The following is a 22,065-nucleotide window of genomic DNA, read 5'->3' as shown; positions in this document are numbered from 1 at the left end:
GTTGAGGGTGGCGTCGGCGCATCGTAATATCGGATTTAGGCATTTCTCAGAACAGAAAAGGGCACGAAGAGCACCCCCTTATAGCGAAACCGGGGAATAAAAATGTATCCGCAGGTTGAGAATCACTATTCGTATTGGTTTTCAAAAATGTAGCGTCTTTGCTTACATTTGTATGGGATATGGGATTCCAATATCCATCGCGCTATTTTCCCTAGCGTGAGTATTCGGTGTTGGCTTATCGTGGGCGCTACCGTTGTTTTTCGCGGATGCGGCAGATGGTGTTTGGCAGCCCCGCCGAATAAGGTATAGTTTCATCGTGTTGAGCTGCTGGCTTTTTTTTTGCAGTAACCTCGACAGCTTCAGCGCACTCTTTTGGACTGGGTTTGATGTTTTCCAGCCCTGTGCTCATCCGGACGCCCCCGGTCGAAGGAGGGAGCGCAGCATGCCGCAAACCGCCCCTCAGAACAACCAAAAGAGGTTTCGGCTAGAGGAAGGATTCACCGAGACTGCCAAAGACCGATCAAAATCAGGATCTCGTGAAAACAAGCTGAAATCTCAAGCGCGGTCCGAAAGCCGCCGTTGACTTAGCGCTCCCAGTGAAAAAAAATGCACTATACATCTGTGTGTAACTGAGAAAAAGAGCTGTTTTTTTTCCATGCCAAGCAGATGACACATTCCCGATATTCATGGTGCAGTGAATCCTTCATATGTGGAGAACAGAATTCAGGATCACTTGTTTTTTCAAGTTCCAGTAAAGAGTAGTAGCGTGGGGTCCGCTATACTCCGCAAGCTGGCTACAATAGAGGAATGTGATGACAACCAGTTGGCGCAGAAGCGAGTTGGCTACGCCACTTCACAGTGATAATGCTTTTCTTGCGAGTGTTTTTGGTGGAACTCCACCTGAGTCCTTCGCGCTTTCTACTTTGAGCTTTCTCAGAACATCTATCCGCCGTGGCGTGTTAGGGACGCTGTGTTCTATAACGGCCAGTTGCTCACAGAGAGAACCCTGGCATATGAATAACGCGTCACGTATTGGAGAGGGAATTTCATTTCTAGAACGGCGAGGATTTTAACCCCAGACTTGCTATAAGTGAGCCACTTCCATGCAATAGGCGAAACTTTAAAATCCCCCGCATGACGGACACATGTTCGGCGACAATGCTAAAGTCTGGTTTCTCTTGTCGAGAATCCAGGGCGAATTCCGCGTGGCGCGGTGCGCTTCCGCCGTGCATTGTGTTGGCTACCCCTTGGCTCAATTTCGGGGTTGGGGGGTTGCGGCCCTGCGGGCAGGGTATGATGGCCAGGATTTTCTTTTGTATCGCCTGCTGGTTTCGAGTTTCTCTCTCCGAGTGTGCTCGACATCGATGTTGATGCGACCTTCCGGTGTGATTGTTCTAAAACGGCTAAATTGTATCGTAAGCTTTCCGCTCTTTCCTGTCCTACCCCGCGGGGGCGCTTAAATGCGGCTCCTTTTGTGTCCACTGCGGCTTTGGTGGTTTGTGTTCGGCGAGTCTTTCTGCGCCTGATCAGCATCCTTTCCCTCGAAAAATGGAATCTCTAAAAAGTAGTGTGTGCTGAATGGAGGAAATGGCATTCAATCCAATCTTTGTCCACAAGAACTTTTTGCAAGCCAGCTGAGAAGGGTTCGCTTCAATGTGATATCTGCGCTTTCCGCCGCCTAGAACGAAAAAGGCGAGTTGTCCGCGACGGGCGCATTCCCTGGATGGCAATATTGCGCAGAAAGTGAATAGCGTCAAAGGTGTTAGGCAGGAAGCATTTTAACGGAATGAGTTGCCAAGCCAATTCGGGAAAGTGGGAATTCGGCCAGGGGCTGCCTTCTGTTGGCTTTTGGGGTGGTTGCGGTGCTTGTCTTGGTTGGGGGGTGCTCTGGGCCTGTCTTTCCGCACGCCTGGGGTTAACCTAGCGGCGTTTCCCTATGCGTCCGCTGCCCTCATTTTTCCGTCACCGGGGCCACAGGACCGCTTTAATTGATTGGTGTTTTTAGAATACTGTATGCGGTGTGTGCCTTTTTTTAAATTCTCACCAGGGTGGCACTGGTAATCGACAAAGGCGAGCTGGATGGTGCGTGCGCTTTTTCTTTTCTTCGGCGAGTTTCGAGCGGACGCTGGGGGACGATGCGGTGGGTCCACGGCGCTCATGCCAGATCCTCCGCGCTTTTCTCATTTGGGGGGGGGGCACCCTGTCTTTGCGGTGTCGGTATTGGCTTCTCTGTTTTTTCGGTCTCTTGTCGCTTCCCAGTGTGCACTTATTGGGGGGCGTGCGTTTTCTGGCCCGCCCCCAGGGGAGGGAGCGGGGCGCTTCCGACACCCCGCAAAACCAGCTGAGCCCGAGGCGGTGGTGGTTACTTGGGCAGCTCTTTTTTTATGATGGGACGTGGTGATGTCAAAGAAACTGTGTTGGAGTTCAGGGGTGGCGGTGTCTGTGTGATGGATCCATTCCCTGAGTCAGGGGTCATTGGGTGGGCTTTTTGAACTGTCGGCCCTCTTGTTTACTCCCCGCCTCTTCGGGGAGGTGCGTATGTGTGTCCAGAAAGTGGCCTCGCGGATGTCAATCCTGGGGTAAAACTTGGTGCGCTAGCGCCTTGTGCTCTCGATATTGGCTCTGTATATCTGGATTTTGGTGTTCAAAAAAAAAGGGTGTGCTTCTGTTTTTCCTCATTCTTCTCCCTGGCGCGGAAAATTCCCAGTTCAGCGACTGTTCCGTACTCTGGTCTGATGGGTGTTTGTGTAAAGGAATCGACCTAGCTCATCAAATCCTCTGTCGTGTTGTATGTCGGGTATTTCCTTTTTTCACTGTGGTGGTGCTAGGGGTGCCGGTTTATCGCTGATCATTATCTGTGCTGCGGGGTACTGGGTCCACGGTCGGATGTTGGCTGGTTGCTTCTTTTTTTTTTGCATTCACCATCCCTTGTGTTTTAATTGCCAGGCATATTCTTACGGCATTGGATGGCGGTCCATTTTTCCGCAAATTGAGGCTGTATTTCTGCTGTTAGCGGACGCCGCCCGGTCCTTCTTCCTTATTTTGCTGCTGTGGAAAAAAAAATATTTTTTCTTCAATCGAGACCACCCATTTATAAGCGCGATTCCTTCATTTTAGCTTGGTGCCATTGCAGCGCACAGGGTTACATCCAATACGTGAGCACGTGCGCCCTAATTCCTTTAGGGCTCGGTGTCTTTTCCTCTTTTATTTTTCGGTGCTTATTCGAGACCTCGGCGTGTTTGGCCTGGGGGATGTGTTTTGTTAGCACCCGGGCGTTTTCCTTTCACACTGATACAGCTTTTTGTTTCCGGTGAGTCCCTGTGAAGTTGGTGGGCACAGGCATCGCTTGTCCGTGTTTAATCCCATTTCAGTGGTAAAGGGCTTGGTGGCGCGGATTTCTTTCCCTCCATTTTTCTTTTTTTCTTCGATGGGGTGGGCGCCGCTTTTTCCGCGCATCAAACGCATCGTTCATCTCGCCTCCATTCTTGATGCATAATAGCACGTTCTACTCCAAGTTCTAAGATTTATGGTGCCCCCCCCCCCGCGTAGAGTATGCTTTCTCGGTTGCTTTTCCCGTGCTTCGAATACGTGTTTTCAGTCTCCCTTCTGGGCGTCCCGGCGGTTTTCCCTTCCGCTTGTGTTTTGGTTCTTTGCACTACCAAATGTCGGTTTGGCATCTATTGTTCCGGTTTCGTTCCTCACGCCTATGCGGTCCAGGTGGGCTGTGTCATGCCCAGGCCCGTTTGCCATGCCACCCCAAAATACGCGAAACAACCCATGAAACGGTGTGTGCGCGCGTGCCGGGCTTGGGGTGTTCCCGGCCAGCCCTCCCGCCCCACGCAGCCAGCGATCTTTGTCACGCGCCAGGCTTGCCGTCTGGCGGGTCTAGTCGATTTTGCGTGCGCGGCGTTCGGTTTCCCCCTTGTCCCCCCCGTCGTTCTATTTCCGCCGCGGCTGGGGTTGCCCTGGCCTTGTTCGTTTTTTCGGGTTATCTCGGGCGCCCCCCGTTTGGGTGTGGGCGTGGCATCACCCTGCATGGGCTTGGCTGGGGGGCCACCTGCCGTGCCCCGGGTGGCCAGGGGCCGCAGCCGTGTTTTCTATTCGGGGTTTCGTGGGCCTTTGTCGCCGGGGTTTCCTGGGCTGCGCTTATTATCGTTCTGCGATTTTTTTTTTGGCTCCCCCCCCACCTCCACTAGGACCACCCAGGCGCTGAGAGGGCCGCGGCGTATGCGGGGTTGCTGGCGGCGCAGCGCCCAAGCCAGCGCCGCAGCACCGCGTTGAAAAGGCGCACGTTTCGCGGAGGGTTGGGCATAAGAAAATGCGTGTGAACGGAGCATAGCGGGGCGTTATCGTAGTGGAGGGCCATTGCCGTCGGTTGGTGCTCGCTGCTCAATGACGGCGCGGCGGCGATGGAAAAGCGTCTCGCCTCGTCCGCGAGACTTCCACAGCGCGGCTGGAGCAGGCGCCAGAAGCCGTAGTTGTGTTGCAGTGGCAGTCGGTGCAGCTGCGCGCGCCGCTCGAATACCTTCGCGACGTGCTCGAGTGAGGCCTGATCAAAGTACCGTGACGTCTGTGTGGCCCGTCGCCATTCCCACAGCACCTCCGGCGTGCTGGCGACGATGTAGCCGCCGTTGTACGCACCGAAAAGGGCCTCGTCGGTTTCGCGAATCCAGTGCGGCGACAGAGCGACAGCCGCAGCTGCCGGTACGGAGGGCAGTTCGTGGAGCAGAGTAACGTCGCAGTCCAGGAACGCCACGCTCGGCGTTTTCGCCTCTGCGGTTAACATTGCGAGTTCCATCAAATTGGCTTTCTCCATCATGAAGTCGGTGTGCCGCGCAGGGTACCACACACCGCGTTGGCGTTCCATCTCCGTGCGCGAGATGACCGGACCATATTGGTCGAGACACGCTATCCACCGCACATGCGCGTCGTCGTGGAGAGCTCGCAGCTGGGCATTGGCGTCAGTAGCTGCCTCTGTGGCGTCGCGGACCTCGCCGCTGCAACCGAGGTAGAGGGGCAGTGTGGGGTGAAACGTGCGGAGGGCCCGGTGGAACAGCACAAGCTCGGCGATGCACTCGCGCGTTGCCATGGTGCAAACAGCATCGATGACCTTGCTTGGCATTTGTATAGGTGGGTGGGTGTGGGTGGTAGCGACGGAGCGCAGTAGCGCGCTTGCGATGTATGGACAACTCTACCAAGAGGAGGGGAGAAAAAGAAAGGTGCAATGTGCCACGTGCCCTTCAGTGCTGACAGCTGGTGTCTCCCCCCCCCAAAAAAAAGCTGGCGGAGGGGTGAGATGGGATTGACAGAGTCTGGGGACAGAAGAGTGTAAACAGCGCGAGTGCGTGTCGTGGGGCCGGTGTTGCAGTCGATGGGGGGTGGGGGGTGGGGGGGGGGGGGAATGGCGGTTGTTGGAGTTTTTTCGAGCATGAAGGAGTTTTTTTTCCAAAAAATGTTCATTATAATACCGATCGTTGATGTATGGATGGGCTCCTAGCAGACACTCCCTATCATCATCAAGCTGCTGTTTGCTGTAACATCAGCGAGCAGCTTGCGTAAGGCAAACTTCACGTCGCGCTCGGATATATGCAGCTGCCGGATCGACCACGCGTCACCTTGCGTCGCTGGCGACAATGCTTCTGTACTTTGTTGAGTCTCTGCCAACGCCGCGGTGCCCGGAAGAGGCGGTGGCGGTGGAAGGGTGCAGTCACCAAGCCAGCGGTGCAAACAATCCACACGCACACGCGTCCAGAGGTTGTCCGGTTCGTCGTCGTCCGTCGAACCGGAAGCGCCGGCGCTGTCACGGAGGCTTTTTTGCCCTTGAGTTCTGCCGGCCACTTCTCCATCGTGTTGCGCGGTTGGTGCTAGCAACCCCCAGAGCGAAACAAGGCCTTGGCTCAAGCGCCGGTGGTCGGCAATAGGTCGCACCACGGTGAGCTCCTCGACCTCATGGATAGCATCGGCACCGGTTCCTTTACTTCCTGAGAACCCCTCGTACCTGGAAGTACCGCCTTGCTTACTGTTTAACCGCAGCTGCAGGCGTCGCCGTGACTGTCGATGCTGAAAGGCAGCGTGCTCCTCCGTTTCTATTTGCGCAGCGATACCCTTCCGATACGCAGCGGCCACCGCTGCCTCCGACAACAAGCGCACAAAGAATTGTGCGACTACAGTGGATTGGGAGCCCTCTTCATGCTGGCCTGCTGTACTTCTCCCCAGGCCACTAGATCGCAGGTGCGCGGCGAGTCGCATAGCGACCTGGTGCAGGTGCTGACCAGCAGCCTCCACTGATGCGCGAGATACTTCAACGTCTGCGTACCGCCCACAGACACCTCCAATCATCTCCTCCGGTGTTGTCATGTGAGCAGAGGATGAGGGGACGGTCGTAGCGAACACCGGCGGCGGGTGCGCGAGCCGCTGCTGCTCGGCCGCTTCACTCTCCAGCGCGTGGAGAGCAAAGGGCGGATTCTGCAACGTGCTCGCACAGAAGACGTCGTAGGGGTGGGTACGGCAGTACTCCTCAAGACGGTCAATGTTGTCCAGGATGACCGGCGTTGCTTTCGGGTCCTCCCGAACGCTTCGGCGACCATCACGTGATTTGCTTAGCCACTGATCAATCAGCGCCTGGGGAAACATTTGACCCGTGCCTCGGAGGGCTCTCCTTTTTTTTTCTTCTCCGTACGGGGGGAGGGAGGGATTGACCAGAGCGCCCCCCTCACACACACACACACACACACAGAAAGGCGGAAAAAAAGACAGAGAGAGTGTGTTACGGATGGAGAGGGGGTTTGCCAGGGATTCTATCGGCAACTACAGAATAGGCAGGGATGGTGTGGTGTGGTGTGGGGGAGTTGGTTGTAGAAAAGGATTTCATCATACCCCGGGTGCAGGCTTCTGCTGCGCATCATCCAAGTCTTCTTTCCTCCCATACTCACTGACGTGCTGCTCGACATGCGAAGTGGGGGGAGGGCGTTCAGTGTGACTCGCTTTCTGTTTGCGGTAAGTTTCTTCAGATTTTTTTTCTTGGGTGTGAGGGGGGGGGGCAACATCTATACCAAAGCCAACAAAAACACATCGGCACCCTCTCCCTCCCCGCCCGCTTCCGGTCCCCCCCTCTCCCTCCCTCCATTTGCCTGTCCGTGTAGTGGGACGCACCGAGGCCGAGGGGAGTGTGTCGACCAGGGGCGGGGTAAACTGCGGAGAGGGGGTGGGGGAGGGGAGGAGGAAACGTTGTTACTGATTTACACACACACACACACACACACACACACACACACACACACACACACACACACACACACACACACACACACACACACACACACACACACACAAACCTACATATACGCACCGAGAGTCGAAACACCGACACCACAGTATGCGGCTGCTTCACCACATTGAGCGTCGCGTTACGCCAGCACGCCGCGGTTGCCTTCGTTGCTCTGACTGGTGGTAACGGCTTGATTCGCCCCAGGACGATTAAGTTTGTGTTTCATCATGAACTCATTCATCTGCTGCTCCTTCTCCATGAGGCCCTTGTTGAGCTGCGTGAGAGCTGCACGGATAGCAGATAGGTTTTCCTCAATGTCCGGCAGCACCTCGCCCACTGTGCGTTCCACTAGAGCACCACCGACAAGGCGATGGCAGCACCGGTCCTTGTTGAGTGGTCGCAGCTCTGTCGCGACGAGGTCATGTTCGTGGGACTCGTTCTCCAGCTCAGCAATGCGGGACATGATGGCGCTCTGTTCCTGACGCATGCGATTGTAATGCTGAACAATTTGCTCTTCTGTGAGAGAGCTCTCCGGTGCCTTCGCGTTCGCGCTCATTTTTATTTTTATCCTTCCTTCGAACTATCTGGCGAGTAAAGGGTGAGTGAGTGAGTGAGTGAGGGTGGGGTTGGGTTATCGGTGGACTCTGGCCAAATGGACACGGTATTGTTTTTTTTTTTTTGGGGGGGGGGGCTCAAGCAACTTCTTGTACACACATACATGAGCACAAAGGCCATAAAGACAGAGGGGAGGGGGGGGGGGGAAGGGAGAGAGGGCAGAAAAAAGCAGAGGAGAGATGATGTGAGAGAGGCACACCGGGAGGGGGGTAGCATCTGTATGGTCATCATTTTCAAGGCAGCCCACGTGATCACCTGTGGGGGGATGGTGCGAGGAAAGGAAAAAAAAAGGAGGGTGTTCGGGGTTGCATCGACAGCGGTGGCGCGACAGCTGCTTGCCACCGCCGCTGTAATGGGTGGCAGCACATACGGTGTCTCTCAGAACTGGAGACATGGTTTTCGTTTTTTATTATTACTCGGTTTATGGGTTATTGTGTGGATGTTGCTGGCAAGACGCGCGCCGCCACGGACCTCTCCAGTAGTTGAATCTTCTTCTCATTTGATTCCATCTTGTCATTGGCAAGTCCCAAGAGCGTCCAAACATATGCCCGTTGAGACGCCACGTGGTTGACGCCGTCAACCACGAGAGGCACCTCCAGTCCGAGCCCAGCGGCACTGCGGATGCCGCACATGATCTTTTTGCCAGGAGGTACAACGCCGCTGTTCCGGAACCCGCTATCACTAAGGGCAGCGGAGAGCAATAGCCTTGCGGCTTCCATCGTACGGCACTCAACGTGCATGACAAACGGCTCCATTTTGAGGGACACAGTGCCGCAGGTGGGGGCGGGGAGCGCGGCGGACTCGTCGCTGCTCCTGGCCACCTCCACCAGTTTGCCCTCAGCTTCGCCGTCATACATTCCAGGAGACACACAAGGTGATGTGGCACCGTGGCCGTTGGCGCTGTCGCTCAGAGAGGCCATATGGGCCGCGTGCTTCTCCATCTGCGCCGCATCTAGCGCTACATCCTCCGGGGTGATGGCTACCCCACAAAGAAAACGCACAATACGCAACATCTCTACCGGGCGCAGCATGCTGTGCTTCACGAACACCCAGCCAAGGGCCGTGTTCTCGCCACGCTTCATGCGTGGCTTTGGTGTTGCCGTCCCATCATCGGTTCTAGAAGCCTCGTTGTGCATGATGCTGTGGAAGAGGGAGATGCGCCCACTGCAGCTGCTTGTGGTGATGTAGTCCATGTGTGTATTGAGCACAGCCATCAAAGGGAGGCATTTCACATCTACGCTGCCCTTCGGGCTCAGATCACACGCGTTCGTCTCCAGGTTGGCGAGAATGCGTGCTTTGTGCGCGGAGAATTCCTTGTCCCGCTGCTTCTGCTGCTGCTGTGTGGAGACACCGTTGGCCTGAGCAGATTGTCGGGGCCCGGTTTCCTTCGTCTTGAATGGCTTCTTACGCGCCTGCTTCACGATTTTCGGGGCTGTAAACCGAGGCGCTTCAACAGTCGCTACAAACGGTGTAGGGGCCAGACCAGGCGCGGCGTCAGACATGATGGAAAAAAAAAGGATGAGAGGCGCGTGTCCACCAGGAGGGGGGGGGGAGTCGTGCAACCAACGACGAGGTGAGAAATCTCTTAATGGGGAGGCAAATACACGCCATGAAGGGTGGAGGGGAGAGGTGGAGGGAGGGGAGGGGAGGAGACAGAGAGGGGTGGGGGGGGGTGGGGAGGGATGGGGGTGGGGAGGCTACATCCTTTCGCCCAATCTGTAAATCAATCCTTTCTAACCTTCAAAGGAATTCCTTTGCGTTTTTACGCGGCGGTTCTTCCACCGCCGTCGGCGTGTGTGTGTGTGTGTGTGATCAAGAGCGGTTTGCACAGACATGAAAGGTGGGGTGGGGATGTTTCTCGCCACCTTCCCAGTTTTCTCTTCTTCCTCCCCCCCATAAAGAATAATAAAAATAGCACACACACACACACGCGAAAAATACACATGCGCTTGAAGGCACAACGTTTGTTGAGGGACACACTGTGGGCGAGCAAAGACGTGAACTCCTCCCCCCCTCCCCTTTTCCCGGGCAGACATTGGCACATACCCACACAATGAGCGACCTAGTAAAGATACATGAGGAGGAAAGGAGAAGGACCCACTCTAGGAGCAAACACGATGCCAGCTGTGATGTGCAGTTATAATGACCCGCCTACAACGGGGTGTGGGAGGGACCCGCAAACGTTGGCAATATATACGTGAAAACCCCGTGCCTCGCTCCGTGTGCTACATCTTTTGCGTGCGAGATGAGGAGCTGCATAACCGTCACGAGCCGATAAGCGACGGAACCTCCACCTCGTCAAACTCATCGTTGCGGTTATCTGACAGAAAGTGAGACGGCAGAGACGCGCTGATGTGCGACAACGAGTCCGTGGTCGAATAGCGGAGTGCTGCCCTACATGAAAGAGAGACGCTGTTCACAACGCCCGAGCCGAGTACGTCCAACGCAGCGCATGCCGTTGCGGCATCTGTTTGTGCAGCATCATTGGTGCGAGTGTGGTAGCGAAGGCCTTGCTCAAGAAGGCAGCGTTGTACCACTCCCAGCATCTCTGCTGAGCGGGCACGGGGAGCTGCGCCATTTTTACTTTTGGTCACTGGGGTATGCGCTGGCAACCGTAGCTGGGGTCCAGGGATCGGCGCGCAGGAGTTGTCCGTTTTCAGGTTTCCTTCCTCTTCGTCTCTAACTGAATAAGCACCGACTCCTCTCGTTGCAGTGAGATTGTGACCAGTGCGACCGCCGAGATGCCGCTGCTGTCGCACAACCATAACAAGTCTGTTCTTCACAGCAGTGAAGCCCAACCGAGTGAGAGGGACTTTGGCGGCCGCTGCCTCATCCGTAGGCCAGCCGTGAAGCGCGGGGTACTCCATGGTCTCCAAGAGAGAGTGGTGTAGCATGGTGAAGGACTTGTCCACGTTCGTGTTCGACAGCACCAACACCGGCAGCGACGCTGCCTCCACACTGTTGACTAGGTGAGATTGGATGGTGCGAATGGCGTTAAAGGAGGCGATATACTTGTTGCTATGCGCCTGCATGGACATCCCGCGTGCGCGGACACAGAAACGCTCGAGGTGACTGTCCGCCTTTGGGATACATACCACAACAGGTACACAGGCCACGCGCGAGACTAGAAGCTCAGCGCGCTTAGCTGCCAGATATTTTGGAAGTAGATGAACCCCCTCCACCACGATTGACTCGCGGCGCGCGAGGAGGCGCGCCAGCATCCCATCGAGCACACGGAGGACAAGCCTGCACTGCACCTCGTAGGCTTGAACGATGGCATCTTCGTTGATGTGCTCCTCATTTAGGAGAACCCCAGCCTCACTGTCTGCAGTTACTTCACGGCTTTCCACTGTCACTTTGTGGGCCTCGTATGTTGACACAAAGAGTGCGGGGTACTGCGCCTCTTGTCCGCGCAGGCGCACCCGCAGCACTTGACGTACCGTGTCGGTGGACAAGACGTTTGTGATGCGTAGATGACTCGCTACCAGGCTGGCTAGTGTGCTTTTTCCTGCGCCGCTGGTGCCGCCAACAAAAATGACAACAGGCAGGCGCCCGGTCTGCTGCGCACACGCCATATTCCAACGGAAGAGGGGCCGAAGCGAGATCATCTGTCCCCGAAGGTCACTCCCCAAACACTTGACGATGCGTTTATTCCACATGACGGCGGGGACCCAAAGAGAATAGCGGTTACCCTGAGGTGCGCCCTGATCGTCTGCGGATGATCGTGACAGCCAGTCCGCCACGAGATCAGCCAACGGTACAGGCAGCTGACCCAATGGTGAAGTGGGGGACGTCGACGTAAGTGATGCTCGGTCCAGACAGACCACAGGCATCGCGGGGGCGGACGCAGATGGGGATGCGGTGGTAGTGTAGGCTGCGGAGAGAAGCTGTGCAAGCATGTGGTCTGTGCTCTGTCGCACGCGATGCTGCTTAATGCCACAGCAGATTAGCACACGATGGATGGTGCAGCGTGTGAAGGTGGACAGATCGCTCTCCGTACCACCGACGCATCTTCGGGGCTGATCGACCAGTGCGCACTCGTCGGCTGTGGGTGTGGGGTCGGGCATCACGCGGACCTGATGGATAAGCCGCGAGAGCCCGATCCAGTACGACAGCGCTTCATCATTCGACGGCGGCGCTGGAGCTAAAGCGGGGGTGCGGTTTGATTCTGTTGGAGGTGGGGTAGTCATGACCACTGATAGCTGGGGAGGCAAGAAAGCTCTCCCATGCACGCCACAGACACAGACACACACACACAGAGACAGATACACATAAACAAACCGCTGTCAGATCTTTGCTATCTCCTCCAGAAACCTCGTTTTGCCAAAGGTGGAAGCCAGAGAGGGAGAGAAGAGGAGCCAAGACAGTAGCTGGGTAAGGGGGTGGGGCAATCACATGAGAGAGCCAGCGAAGAGGATGTGTGCGGCTGGGAGTGGGGGTGGCAGGGGATATTTCAGGCTCTCAAAACACGACGTCCAACTCGAGCCGCGGCATTAGCGGAGATGCGCCCATTGACTGATCCTTCTGTTGTCTGTGCGTGAAGCAGCTCAATCTTTCTCTCTCTCTTTCTCTCTGTGCGTGTATGGGTGAACAGGCTGGGGTTGAGCGAGCTCATCTTGTACAGATGAGTCCACGCACAGGAAAGAGCGGGGAAAAAAACAACAGGAGTACCATATGTGGCGCTGTTATCCCCCCCTCCCCCCTCCCCCCCCCCCCCCAAGAGACACACACACACAGCCAAACCACAACACCATTCACCATTCGTTGTGCAACGAGCACCAGCGCGGTATGCTCCCCCGATTCGCCCCGCCTCTACTGCACACAAAGCGTGGCTTTAGCAAGGAGGTCTGAGTCGCGCAGTGGCGCCAAGGGGAAGAGTATTTCCATCAGGTTTTGCCAAACGCCGCGATCGTAGAGCCCTTTCAGATCCTTCGCGAGCATCTTTCGGACTCTCTTGCGGTACGCCTGGTTCATCTTCCCGCCCTCCTCATATCCGGGTTCCGTCTTGGGTGGTGGGGGTTCCGTGAGAGCCAGGAGAGCCCTGGGCTTACGCTCGGCTACCTGTTCAAGGCGCTCGCGCACTTTACGCGACTCACGATAAACCAAATCTAGCCTCGGCAGATTCACCACGAACTCGACTGTGTCATCGATCTTGTTGAGGTCGTTCACCGTCAGGTTCGCTATCGCAAAGGTCATTTGGTATCCCCAGAACCCGTACAGCAGGAGGCCAATGAGGAAGGCAAAGATAATCAGGCACGCCTCGAGCATATGAAAGTTTACGAGTATCACCAGGTATTGGGAGAGGCTCAGCGACACCGTGAGGCCGTTCGGGTAGCGCAGCACCCACCCCCATGCGTGGTGCGCCGTGAGAAACTGCCGAATGCATCGGAAGAGATCGACACAAGCCCAGGTGCAGGAAAGGGCGTGACACAACAGAAAACCAAGGAAATAGCGCATCGTTCGCTCTGCGACGTCGTTGTTGATCCATGGACAGTGGTGGTCGTACCGGCGTACGCACCGATCGCACAGACGGCAGTGTTTGCTGCGGCTGGGTCGGGCAATGTGGCACGCGGTGCAACTTTGACCGAGGCAGACTCCCTGCCTCACAGTCTGGCTCGCGTACTCCGTTTGCGCCGCGGTGAGGTGCGCGGTCGCCTCATCAGAGGCCATGGCGTACACTATCCCGTCTACTACATACCGGTGATTCAGGACGTACTCCTCGGCAGGGGAGAGAGGAAAGGACCGGCGGCTATTGACGTTGGTTGGACGGATGTCATCAGCGGCGGTGCCAGGGCGGCGCTTCTCCTGCTTGCGCGGCGCGCGCTTCTTACAGTGGGTGGGGGCTTTTGGGGCGAACTGATCGTGTTGGGCTTTCTTCTCTGCTTCCGCCGTCACGGTGCCGGGATCGGTAAAGGTGGCGCAGGCCCACAGAAACTCGGAGAGCATCACGAGACCCCAGGACACGGCCTTGGACATGAGGGAGGCTTTCAGTCGCGGCAGGGAGACGAGCAGGTAGAGTAGCTCCACCGTCCATACAAGGACAATGTAAAACAGGACTATGAACCAGTTGCGCTCGTGGATAGCGTGCTTTGCGCAGCGACGGCAGCACAGTCGGCCCTTTCGCTGATCACAGCCAAAGAGACAGCTGATGCAGAAACCACACACCATCAGGGGGGCGCTGGTGAGCTGGCGATGGAGCTTGCCAATAACGCCGTCGCGGTGATACCGTGAGGGGCCCATGATGAGGATGTACATGACTGACCCCATCATCACAATCGTGCCGATACAGACACCGAATATGAGTATTAGCATGACGTCGTGCTCTTCCCTTTCCTCTGATTCCCAAGGAAACGTACGCTTGTCTGTGTGTTGGGTGACGGGAGGAGGAGGAGGAGGAGGCGTCTGAGTCAACACTGAGAGGGACGCGTTAAGAGCAAAACAGTGGAAAGGTAGATTGGGGGGGCGGTGGGGAGGGGAGGGAGGGGAGGGAGGGGGCGATGGCAGTCGAGAAGAGGTGCGGAGAACAAAAATGGATGGGCGCGTTTCTGCTAGAGGGAAGTAAAGGCGAGGGAGGGGGGGTGGGTGGGGCGAGTTGGTGAAGAGGAAGAGGAGAGCTGGACAGGCCTCCAACCCCCGCTCTGTATATGCACGTCTATATCATCTATTTTTTTTTTATACGCGCGTGTACCCTTTCATCTATTTGCCGTGCTTGAGGCTGAGGCGTTCATATAGCATCAATAAAACAAAGTTTCAGGGGAGGGTAGGGGGTGGGGTGTTACACCAGATCAAAGCTGCAATCTCCCTCCCGCTTCCATCACCAGAAGGAGGAGAAGAGAGGGGGTGGGGGGTGGGGGAGGGGATACATACATGCAGAGAGCGACAGCGACGGTGACGGTGTTATACACCCAAAGTTGCCCTGTGAGATCACGTTTCGTGGCCAGCGCCTCTTCCCTTCGACCCGTGCATGGGATAGCTTCATGCATACACACACACACGAAGGCAATGGGCGAGCTAACAGTAGTTAGAGGTTGTTTGTACTTCAAGTGCGTTGATGTCTGCAGTATAGTAAAGAGGGGGTGGGAAGAAAAAAAGAGAGGAGGGCGCTAGGCGTGTGCAGGTGGCAAAAAAAAAATGAAGCGAACGGGTGAGGGAGGAGAGGAAGGGGCAATACTTGAATGAGAACCCCCCCCACCGACCCTCTTTAGTTCTTCACTTCTTGCTCGAACTACAAATTTATATCAATCGTTCAGTGTTTTGTTTTGAGGCTCCCTCCCCCCCCCTCCTCCTCCTCCTCCTCTTCCCCCCCTCCCCTCTTCACCACTGGGTCCACATAGCGGGGTATCCGTGCTTCCTTCCGTGCCACTCCAGTTCCCATCAGCGCTTCTGGCTTGGAGTCGATACCAGCTGATGAATCAATGATTGCCCTGAGAGGGACCGGCTCACTGTCGCATTCTTGCTCCGCAGCCGCTGCAGGGCTAGACACTACCACCCCCAAAAGCGACATGGGGGTTATGGGGCGGTGAGGGATGAGACCTGGGGAGCGGGGCGCTGTCATGGGGACTGTGGTCGTCTCATCACCTTCCCCTACGCCACCCTTGACTGGCCTAATAGAAGTGTTCACGATACGCCCAGTTTTGCATTCACTGTGGTCCGTCGCGGCCACCGGTCGTGTGTCACACGAGTGGACTTCTTCCTGGGCGATGACGGGTGCCGGCGACAGAACATCGGTCGTTGAGAGAACACTGCCGCTGAGTAGGCCCTGGGAAGTACCAAGAGATGGTGTGCTAGGGTTCTGGGTGCGATTGTGGCGCGGAGTCAGTGAACCCTCTGTGTCGTTGATGCTATCCAGTACAGCACTCTTGCTCGTGCTGCTGCTGCTGCTGTCACCACCACCCTCTTCTTTTTCCTGTTGCGTGTCCAACTCGAAAGACTCCCTATACATAGTCACCAACGGTGCCACTGTAGCGTGACATTCTGCGGGGTGGGGCAACGCGAGTGAAGTCCGTTGGTCATAGTCTCCGAAGGGGTCACTGGTTTCGGTGGTAGACTCCTCCAGGATCATCTCACGATCTTCACTATGCGCCTTGTGATGCCCTTCAAGCAGCAGCGGTCCGACGTCTGCTTCTTCACCGTCACTGTTGCTGTTAGCATGACGCGCCACTGATTGCAATGACAATTTTTCTTGATGCTGGTGTTGAAGCAGATTTTCTTCACTGATGGCCTCAACCGCATCGAAGCGCTCCGATACAGGGCGGCGCAATGGGGTACTGGCGCTGGGGAGCCGCACAGTAGAAGCTGCGACAGCGGACAGCGAGATGGAAAGTAAGGCGGGTGCATTAGGCAGTTGTTGTTGCTGCTGTGGTGGTGTATTTCTGTCCGCTGCGCGCACTGACGTGGCGCTGCCCATGTCGCGTGCGTCAGGGGAGGGGACAATGATGCAGTCTTGATCAGCGTTGCTGTCGACCGCCGCACCGCTTTCAAATGCCGAGATTGTTGGGGTGTGGATGTGGGATAAGGGCGACACGGCGAGCTGCTGTTGATGCACCGCAATGAGCTCTTGGCTGCGGATGCGGCGGTGCACTGACGCGCGTTGCGACCAGGGCGTGACGTCGTAGTCGAGCTGTCGGTAGGCAACACTGGAGTGCCGGCTGGCGAGGCTGCCGTCGTGCGAGGGGTCCCCGGATGAGATGTTCGCTAGCGACGACGAGTGATCGACTGGTAAGGAGAGCTCCCTGACAACCGATCCTGCGGTCACGGGAGGCGATGAAACACCGTCCGCCCCGTGGAGCGTAGACGAGGGTTGCAAGGCCATCGCCGCCACGTGCCGCTGGTGGTCCACGTACTCTTGCCACATACTGTCGTGGCGTCGCTGGCGGCTTAACCGAGAGTTGAACATTAACACCGGCGCTGTAGGCCGCATTCCGCTCGGCATGCCCCCGTCTCCCGTCACGGCTTGCTCGTGTTTCTGCCGTTCGCAGAACCTCCGCACCGTGTAACGGATCGCGTCCACCCATTGGTCTCGCTGCTCTGGCGAGGCAGCGTAGAAAGTGATGCGTTTTGGCGGGCTTTCCAGGATAAACTCGAAGCAGTTGGCTGTGTCTAAAGACGGGGATTCGCGCACCTCGATCACGCGCAGCCCCGTCAATGGAATGGTGCCACGCACACGGAAGCGACCGTTGCTTTTTTCTTCAGCATAGCACATCCAATCGCTGAAGAGGAAGGCAAGGCGCTCGTGCCGGCCCCGTCCAAAGCGCTTCAGTAGACGACCGTAGTGAATGAGGGCGCGGTTGCTGTAATCCACGGGTGCCTCGGTAGGGGCCAGCGCCCCCGCAGAGCCGCTGTTCATCGGCGCACAGGTGATGAGACCAGCAGACCCCTTGCCGTTCGCAGAGGCACACGGGGAGTCCGGTGAGCGGGCGCCCGGCATGTCCATCAGCGCCATGATGCTTCTCACGTCGTGGAGGCAGAGCTTCTCCATGACAAGGTTTGTCTCTTCAGCCATTCGCAGCGCGGCGACGTCGACAAAGCTGGACTGCAGCCGCTCACAGTCCTTTGGCAATAGGGCGCCACTTTCCAGCAGACACCGTGCGACGTGGCTGTAGCGGCGCAGGACATTCAGAGGGGTGGCAAGAAGCATCAGGAATGTACGGAAGCCCGTCCACATCGCAGGGATAGGAGGAAGGCGTGCTCCGGGGGACGAGCCCGTCGCCAGGCTAGGGTGAGAGCGTCGTGTTCCACCACCACCGCCGGCCGATGCCTTTATTGGTAACAGCACTTGACCCTGTCCGCCTCCGCCCACCATGGCGGGCGGGTTCGGCTCTGGGGATGCTGGGATGCACACGCGACTGTCTGCCGGGACACCGGAATGCCCGAACGACCGCCAGAGGAAATCCAAGAAAAGCCGATTTTCTAGGATCGTCTTTTGGTCTTTTTCCCTGAGGTGTGCGAGGGGGGAGGCCGCCGCAGCCGCCGACGACGACTCCGCACTCCAGCGCCACAGTCGCGATAGCCGCAACAGCTGTGGTGCTGTCCGTTCCGTGTACTTGACTGCGTACATCATGTGCTCTGCCATGAAGTGCTTCATCAGCTCCGACCCAAAAAAGTCGCATACCATGACACCAATTTCGTTGTAGACACTGCGAGGCCCTGGAGGGGCGCTGGCCGGAGAGCGACGAAGGGCAGAAGCCTGCTTGCGTTGGTTGAGGTTTTGATTGGGGGCAGTGGCGGGGGAAGGCAGGGTGGAGGATAGCTGCAGCACCGCCACCGAGGTGTCGTCCACCAACGCCGAATGGGTCGAAGCATCGTGACGGGTGGTACTGTTCGCGGCGTCTCGCGTTGCCGGCTGCAACTCTTCCACAATGTGGGCGAGCCGTTGAATAATGGTCTCGAGCTGCTGCACGAGGGTGAAGTGCAGCGTGTGCAGCGTCGATAGGTTGGCGAAGATGTCCCAGTACTGGCTGAAGGTCAGAGGGGCGCGTGCCGCCGCCCCGCTGGTGAGCGAAGGGCGTGTGGCGTTCACCCCACCCCCCTTCGAGGTTTCGCTGGTTCTCTTGTGCGTCTCCCCTCTCATCGCTTTGGCCGTGTGGGTCGACGTTGTCAGTTGCTGCACAGGTGCTGCCGCTTCGACAACGGCGGGCTGGGGTGGGAGGCGTCCCGCTTTTTGATCTACAGCCGATACTTTTGACAATGGCGAGGGCGCCAACGAGCGTGCATGTTTGTTTGGAGAGGTAAAACGGCCGAGTACACTGGTCGGAGTCGAACTCGATTGGTACGCGGTCACGAGAATCGGTCGCTGGCTTGGAGGCACACACCTTTCGGCCAACGGATCGTGCAAATTCTCGATCACGTAGCTCAGCTGTGCCAGCGTCACCTCCTCGTCCTGGAGGAGACGGCGCAGCACGCGAAGGCACACCACGGCTGCATCAGCAGCGGGGTTCTGCAGGCTGCTCATATACGATAGTGAATACATACACACCCAGCGTGTGTGGCAAAGCAAAAAAAAAAGAACGGCAACAAAACTAAAGAAAAATAAAACAAACCTGAAAAGTTTACGGCGCAGGGGAGTGTGTGTGTGTTCAGCCTCGAGGATAATGAGCACCTCCCCCCAAAAAAAAACAACAACAACAACAACCACACAACCACACACACACACGTACACACCCGACGAAGCGGTGCAGGCGTGGGGGGCAGCAGTGAAAAAATTTTTGCACGCCCGAGGAGGAGGCAGAGCAAGTAATAGCAACAGCAAAAACAAAAAAAAAAGAGGGAAAAGGAAGGTGGGGACTACACGAAGGTGCGCAGTGTAGCGCCGCTGTTTATTGAGAAAAAAGGCGGAGGCTACTGGGAGCAGTACTTGTGGTCGCGGTACGATGGCGAGGGAGAGGGGTGCTTGGTGTAGATAGTGGGGTCCCCCTCCCTTTTTTTCTTTTCTTCCCTCCCGAGACACACACACACACACACAGAGGCCAAAGCATCAGTCAAGAGAGGTGGAGGAGAGATCGAGAGAGAGGGACAGACTGTAAGCGCATGGGTTGAGGGTGCACATATACATGTATATACATATACACATACACACACACACAGACATATATATATATATATACAAAAATGTATGTACCGTCGTCTGTGGTGTTGTCAGAGAATGGGGACCAGGGCAAAAGTGCGATGTCCGAGTTTCGAGCGTGAATCCATTTCTTTTCTTGGAGTCCGAGAAGTGGAGAGTGAGGGGTGGAGGGGGAGGAGGGGAGGCACGCGGTGGGAGAGATGGACGAAGCGAGATACCTGCAGAAGCGGGAGTTCAATGCATGAGGGGCAGCTCGATCAGTCCAAGCAGTGGTGATTGGTAGACGAGAATGTATGCCGGTGAATCCACGCCCTTGTTTAGAAATTGGGTCTCAGCGCAGCTCTCGTCCGTCCATGCACTCGAGTAGCCGCCCGATTCGCTTGCGAAGCAGCTCGCCCTCACGCAACATGTTGGAGTGCGTCATGGCCGTAGAGACGGTGGCAGCCTGAGGCACGACAAAAGAGGTGGGCTGGAAGGTGCTGCGCAGGTCTTGCAGCTGGGCGACTGACGCCATGACGTTCCCGAGACCATTAGCAAAGAACCAATCCCGAACTGCCGAGTCAAACTTGGAGGCACTACCAAAGTCAGTGGAGTAGGGTATGGGCTGCCCATCCCGGCCAAGCAGATTGTCGTGTAACGCGTTTTCTAGCATGCGCTGCAGCAGCGGGTCAGGGTGTGGGTCGACAGCTCCGCCAGGGCCGCTGGTCTCCTGCGCCTTGCTCGCCGCCGCCACATAACGACGCAGTGGCGTCACCTGCTGCAGGAGAACGCTAATCGTGTTCAGCACCGCAGCACGGATCGGGGTGGGCATATAGGGGCAGTACGCCAGGTTCAGCATCGCCGTCACACCGCCGGTCTGAACGAGGCGACGCAGATTCGATGGGTTGTAGTGACACGCGGCCTCCACCGCGTCCACGAGCGCGACGACGACGCGGACAAGCGATGGGTTGACAGAAACCTGCGAGCGACCCGGATCTCGAAACGTCCCTGTGAGGGCGACTGCTGTTGTGGCGGCCGAGGTGCTGGTCATGCGCGCGCCGCCCACACTACCGCCAGCGCCACTCAAACTGCTTCTTTTGTTTGTGCTGAGACCTCGTTTCCCACTAGGTCGGTCTTGCTCTTCGCCTTCCAGCTCCTGTCGCTGAGACGTAAAAAGGGCGTCGGCGTGGCCGCGCATGCACTGGAACACCTCCGTCGCGTAGTACAGAAGGCAGCCCTCGGAGCAGCAACGTCGCTGGTGGTAGAGCACCAGGCACGTACCCTGGATGTAGCGGAGAGCCAGTTCCTGCTCTTCGTAGGTGACTGCAGTTGCCGCTCGCAGTAGTTCATTCTCCTGCAATGGTGATGTCCTTTGTGGTGCCACACCAGCTGCTGGGCCCACAGAAGCTCGGGACGTTGCCGGAAGGGTAGTCCACTGTAACGCTACGTCACTGGGCAACTGAACGCTAATGGGCGCGCCAGTGCACATGGCATTGCGCACCTCCAGGCGGGGTACAAGGATCGTATTGAAGATCGAGTTCGTGTAGTCCACTCCCTCCAGCGCCCGCTGCACAACGTCCCAGGAGGGGCTGCGCAGTGCATTGGCACAGAAAGCTGCCGCCTCGCTATTGCGCCGCCGCGGCAACTCTGAGGAGCGAAGGCGCTGATGGTCATAGCAGCAGTACCCACGGGCGGTGGCGGCTGACGACGACCCGCCCAACAACTCGACGCGCACCACGTCGTAGGGTGGGAGCACCATGTTGGGTTGGCCAAACGGTGCAGCAGCAGCAGCTGCGCTGCTAGCGTGGTGTGTGTTCCGCTTTTTCTGTTGCCGCTCAGCCGACTCGATGGAGGCCTGCGCTGTCCACTCCATGAGTTGAGCCGTCGCCTCTTTGAGTCCCTCAACACGGACCGAGTGTAATTTTGACGACATCTTTTTCATGCTCAATCGCAGCCGCGCTGCGATCTCACGTTCGGTTGCTTCACGGTGGGCGATTTGCAGAAAGGGGTTTGCGTAGAAAGTATCAACAGCGGCGGCAACGGCTATGGCATCGATACCTGTGCGCAGGCTACTGGGGATGGGACGCGGCTTGCCTTGGGTGTATTGCGCCCTGGTCCGGAGCGCCGTGGGTGTGTATTCGGTCGCAACAAGACCACCGTCCGGATGTTGTTGTTGCTGCTGCTGCTGCTGCTGCGCGAGCTTGTCTACTTTGTCAATGTCCTCGCGTTTTTTGTCATCAGAAAACATTACCGCGGTATGGCCAACACTGCTACCGCCGCCAGCGGTGTTGCGATGCTTGGATTTTCGCACAGGGGAGTGTGGGAGCGCGGCGCCACCCGATCCGAGGGTGATGTCACGGTTCGTGATCTGGTGGCGGTGGTGTGCGATCCGCGTGCCACTGACGTTGGTGTTCGATGAACGAAACGCCGGAGACACAGCGTTAGCAGCCATCGGTCCTGTAAGAGCCGCCGTCGTACCGGGAAGCAGCCCGTCCAGTCCCACCGGCGCGCGGGACGAGGACGCTGGTGGCATGTTGTTGTTTTTCAGGGGTAGTTATGTGCTCGCGCGCGCGTGTGTTTGTGTGTATACAGAGTTGCGCCAGTTGGCTGTACTGAAGCGGCAAGAAGCATGTCTTTTTCT

The 22,065-nt window shown here is 57.0% G+C and overlaps 8 protein-coding genes across 8 annotated transcripts; all 8 read right to left on the bottom strand.

Annotated features, from left to right (window-relative positions):
* Nucleotides 1–4,192: 4,192 nt before the first annotated feature.
* Nucleotides 4,193–5,122, bottom strand: JKF63_06871 (uncharacterized protein; the record flags this gene model as incomplete). Its single annotated transcript, XM_067902819.1, has 1 exon — nt 4,193–5,122. The coding sequence occupies one exon, from the start codon at nt 5,120–5,122 to the stop codon at nt 4,193–4,195; it is 930 nt and encodes a 309-aa protein (XP_067759178.1).
* A 371-nt stretch (nt 5,123–5,493) lies between these two features.
* Nucleotides 5,494–6,633, bottom strand: JKF63_06870 (uncharacterized protein; the record flags this gene model as incomplete). The annotated part of the gene is made up of 1 exon (XM_067902818.1): nt 5,494–6,633. The coding sequence occupies one exon, from the start codon at nt 6,631–6,633 to the stop codon at nt 5,494–5,496; it is 1,140 nt and encodes a 379-aa protein (XP_067759177.1).
* A 773-nt stretch (nt 6,634–7,406) lies between these two features.
* JKF63_06869 (uncharacterized protein) lies at nt 7,407–7,823 on the bottom strand (the record flags this gene model as incomplete). The annotated part of the gene is made up of 1 exon (XM_067902817.1): nt 7,407–7,823. The coding sequence occupies one exon, from the start codon at nt 7,821–7,823 to the stop codon at nt 7,407–7,409; it is 417 nt and encodes a 138-aa protein (XP_067759176.1).
* A 487-nt stretch (nt 7,824–8,310) lies between these two features.
* Nucleotides 8,311–9,384, bottom strand: JKF63_06868 (uncharacterized protein; the record flags this gene model as incomplete). Its single annotated transcript, XM_067902816.1, has 1 exon — nt 8,311–9,384. The coding sequence occupies one exon, from the start codon at nt 9,382–9,384 to the stop codon at nt 8,311–8,313; it is 1,074 nt and encodes a 357-aa protein (XP_067759175.1).
* Nucleotides 9,385–10,146: 762 nt separating this feature from the next.
* On the bottom strand, nt 10,147–12,072 carry JKF63_06867 (uncharacterized protein; the record flags this gene model as incomplete). Its single annotated transcript, XM_067902815.1, has 1 exon — nt 10,147–12,072. The coding sequence occupies one exon, from the start codon at nt 12,070–12,072 to the stop codon at nt 10,147–10,149; it is 1,926 nt and encodes a 641-aa protein (XP_067759174.1).
* Nucleotides 12,073–12,694: 622 nt separating this feature from the next.
* Nucleotides 12,695–14,194, bottom strand: JKF63_06866 (uncharacterized protein; the record flags this gene model as incomplete). Its single annotated transcript, XM_067902814.1, has 1 exon — nt 12,695–14,194. The coding sequence occupies one exon, from the start codon at nt 14,192–14,194 to the stop codon at nt 12,695–12,697; it is 1,500 nt and encodes a 499-aa protein (XP_067759173.1).
* A 934-nt stretch (nt 14,195–15,128) lies between these two features.
* JKF63_06865 (uncharacterized protein) lies at nt 15,129–18,851 on the bottom strand (the record flags this gene model as incomplete). Its single annotated transcript, XM_067902813.1, has 1 exon — nt 15,129–18,851. The coding sequence occupies one exon, from the start codon at nt 18,849–18,851 to the stop codon at nt 15,129–15,131; it is 3,723 nt and encodes a 1,240-aa protein (XP_067759172.1).
* A 925-nt stretch (nt 18,852–19,776) lies between these two features.
* On the bottom strand, nt 19,777–21,957 carry JKF63_06864 (uncharacterized protein; the record flags this gene model as incomplete). Its single annotated transcript, XM_067902812.1, has 1 exon — nt 19,777–21,957. The coding sequence occupies one exon, from the start codon at nt 21,955–21,957 to the stop codon at nt 19,777–19,779; it is 2,181 nt and encodes a 726-aa protein (XP_067759171.1).
* Nucleotides 21,958–22,065: the final 108 nt, after the last annotated feature.

Source organism: Porcisia hertigi, chromosome 9 (genome assembly GCF_017918235.1).
Source record: "Porcisia hertigi strain C119 chromosome 9, whole genome shotgun sequence".
In the NCBI taxonomy this organism is placed as follows: Eukaryota; Euglenozoa; class Kinetoplastea; order Trypanosomatida; family Trypanosomatidae; genus Porcisia; species Porcisia hertigi.
This window is presented reverse-complemented; position numbering and strand designations above follow the sequence as displayed.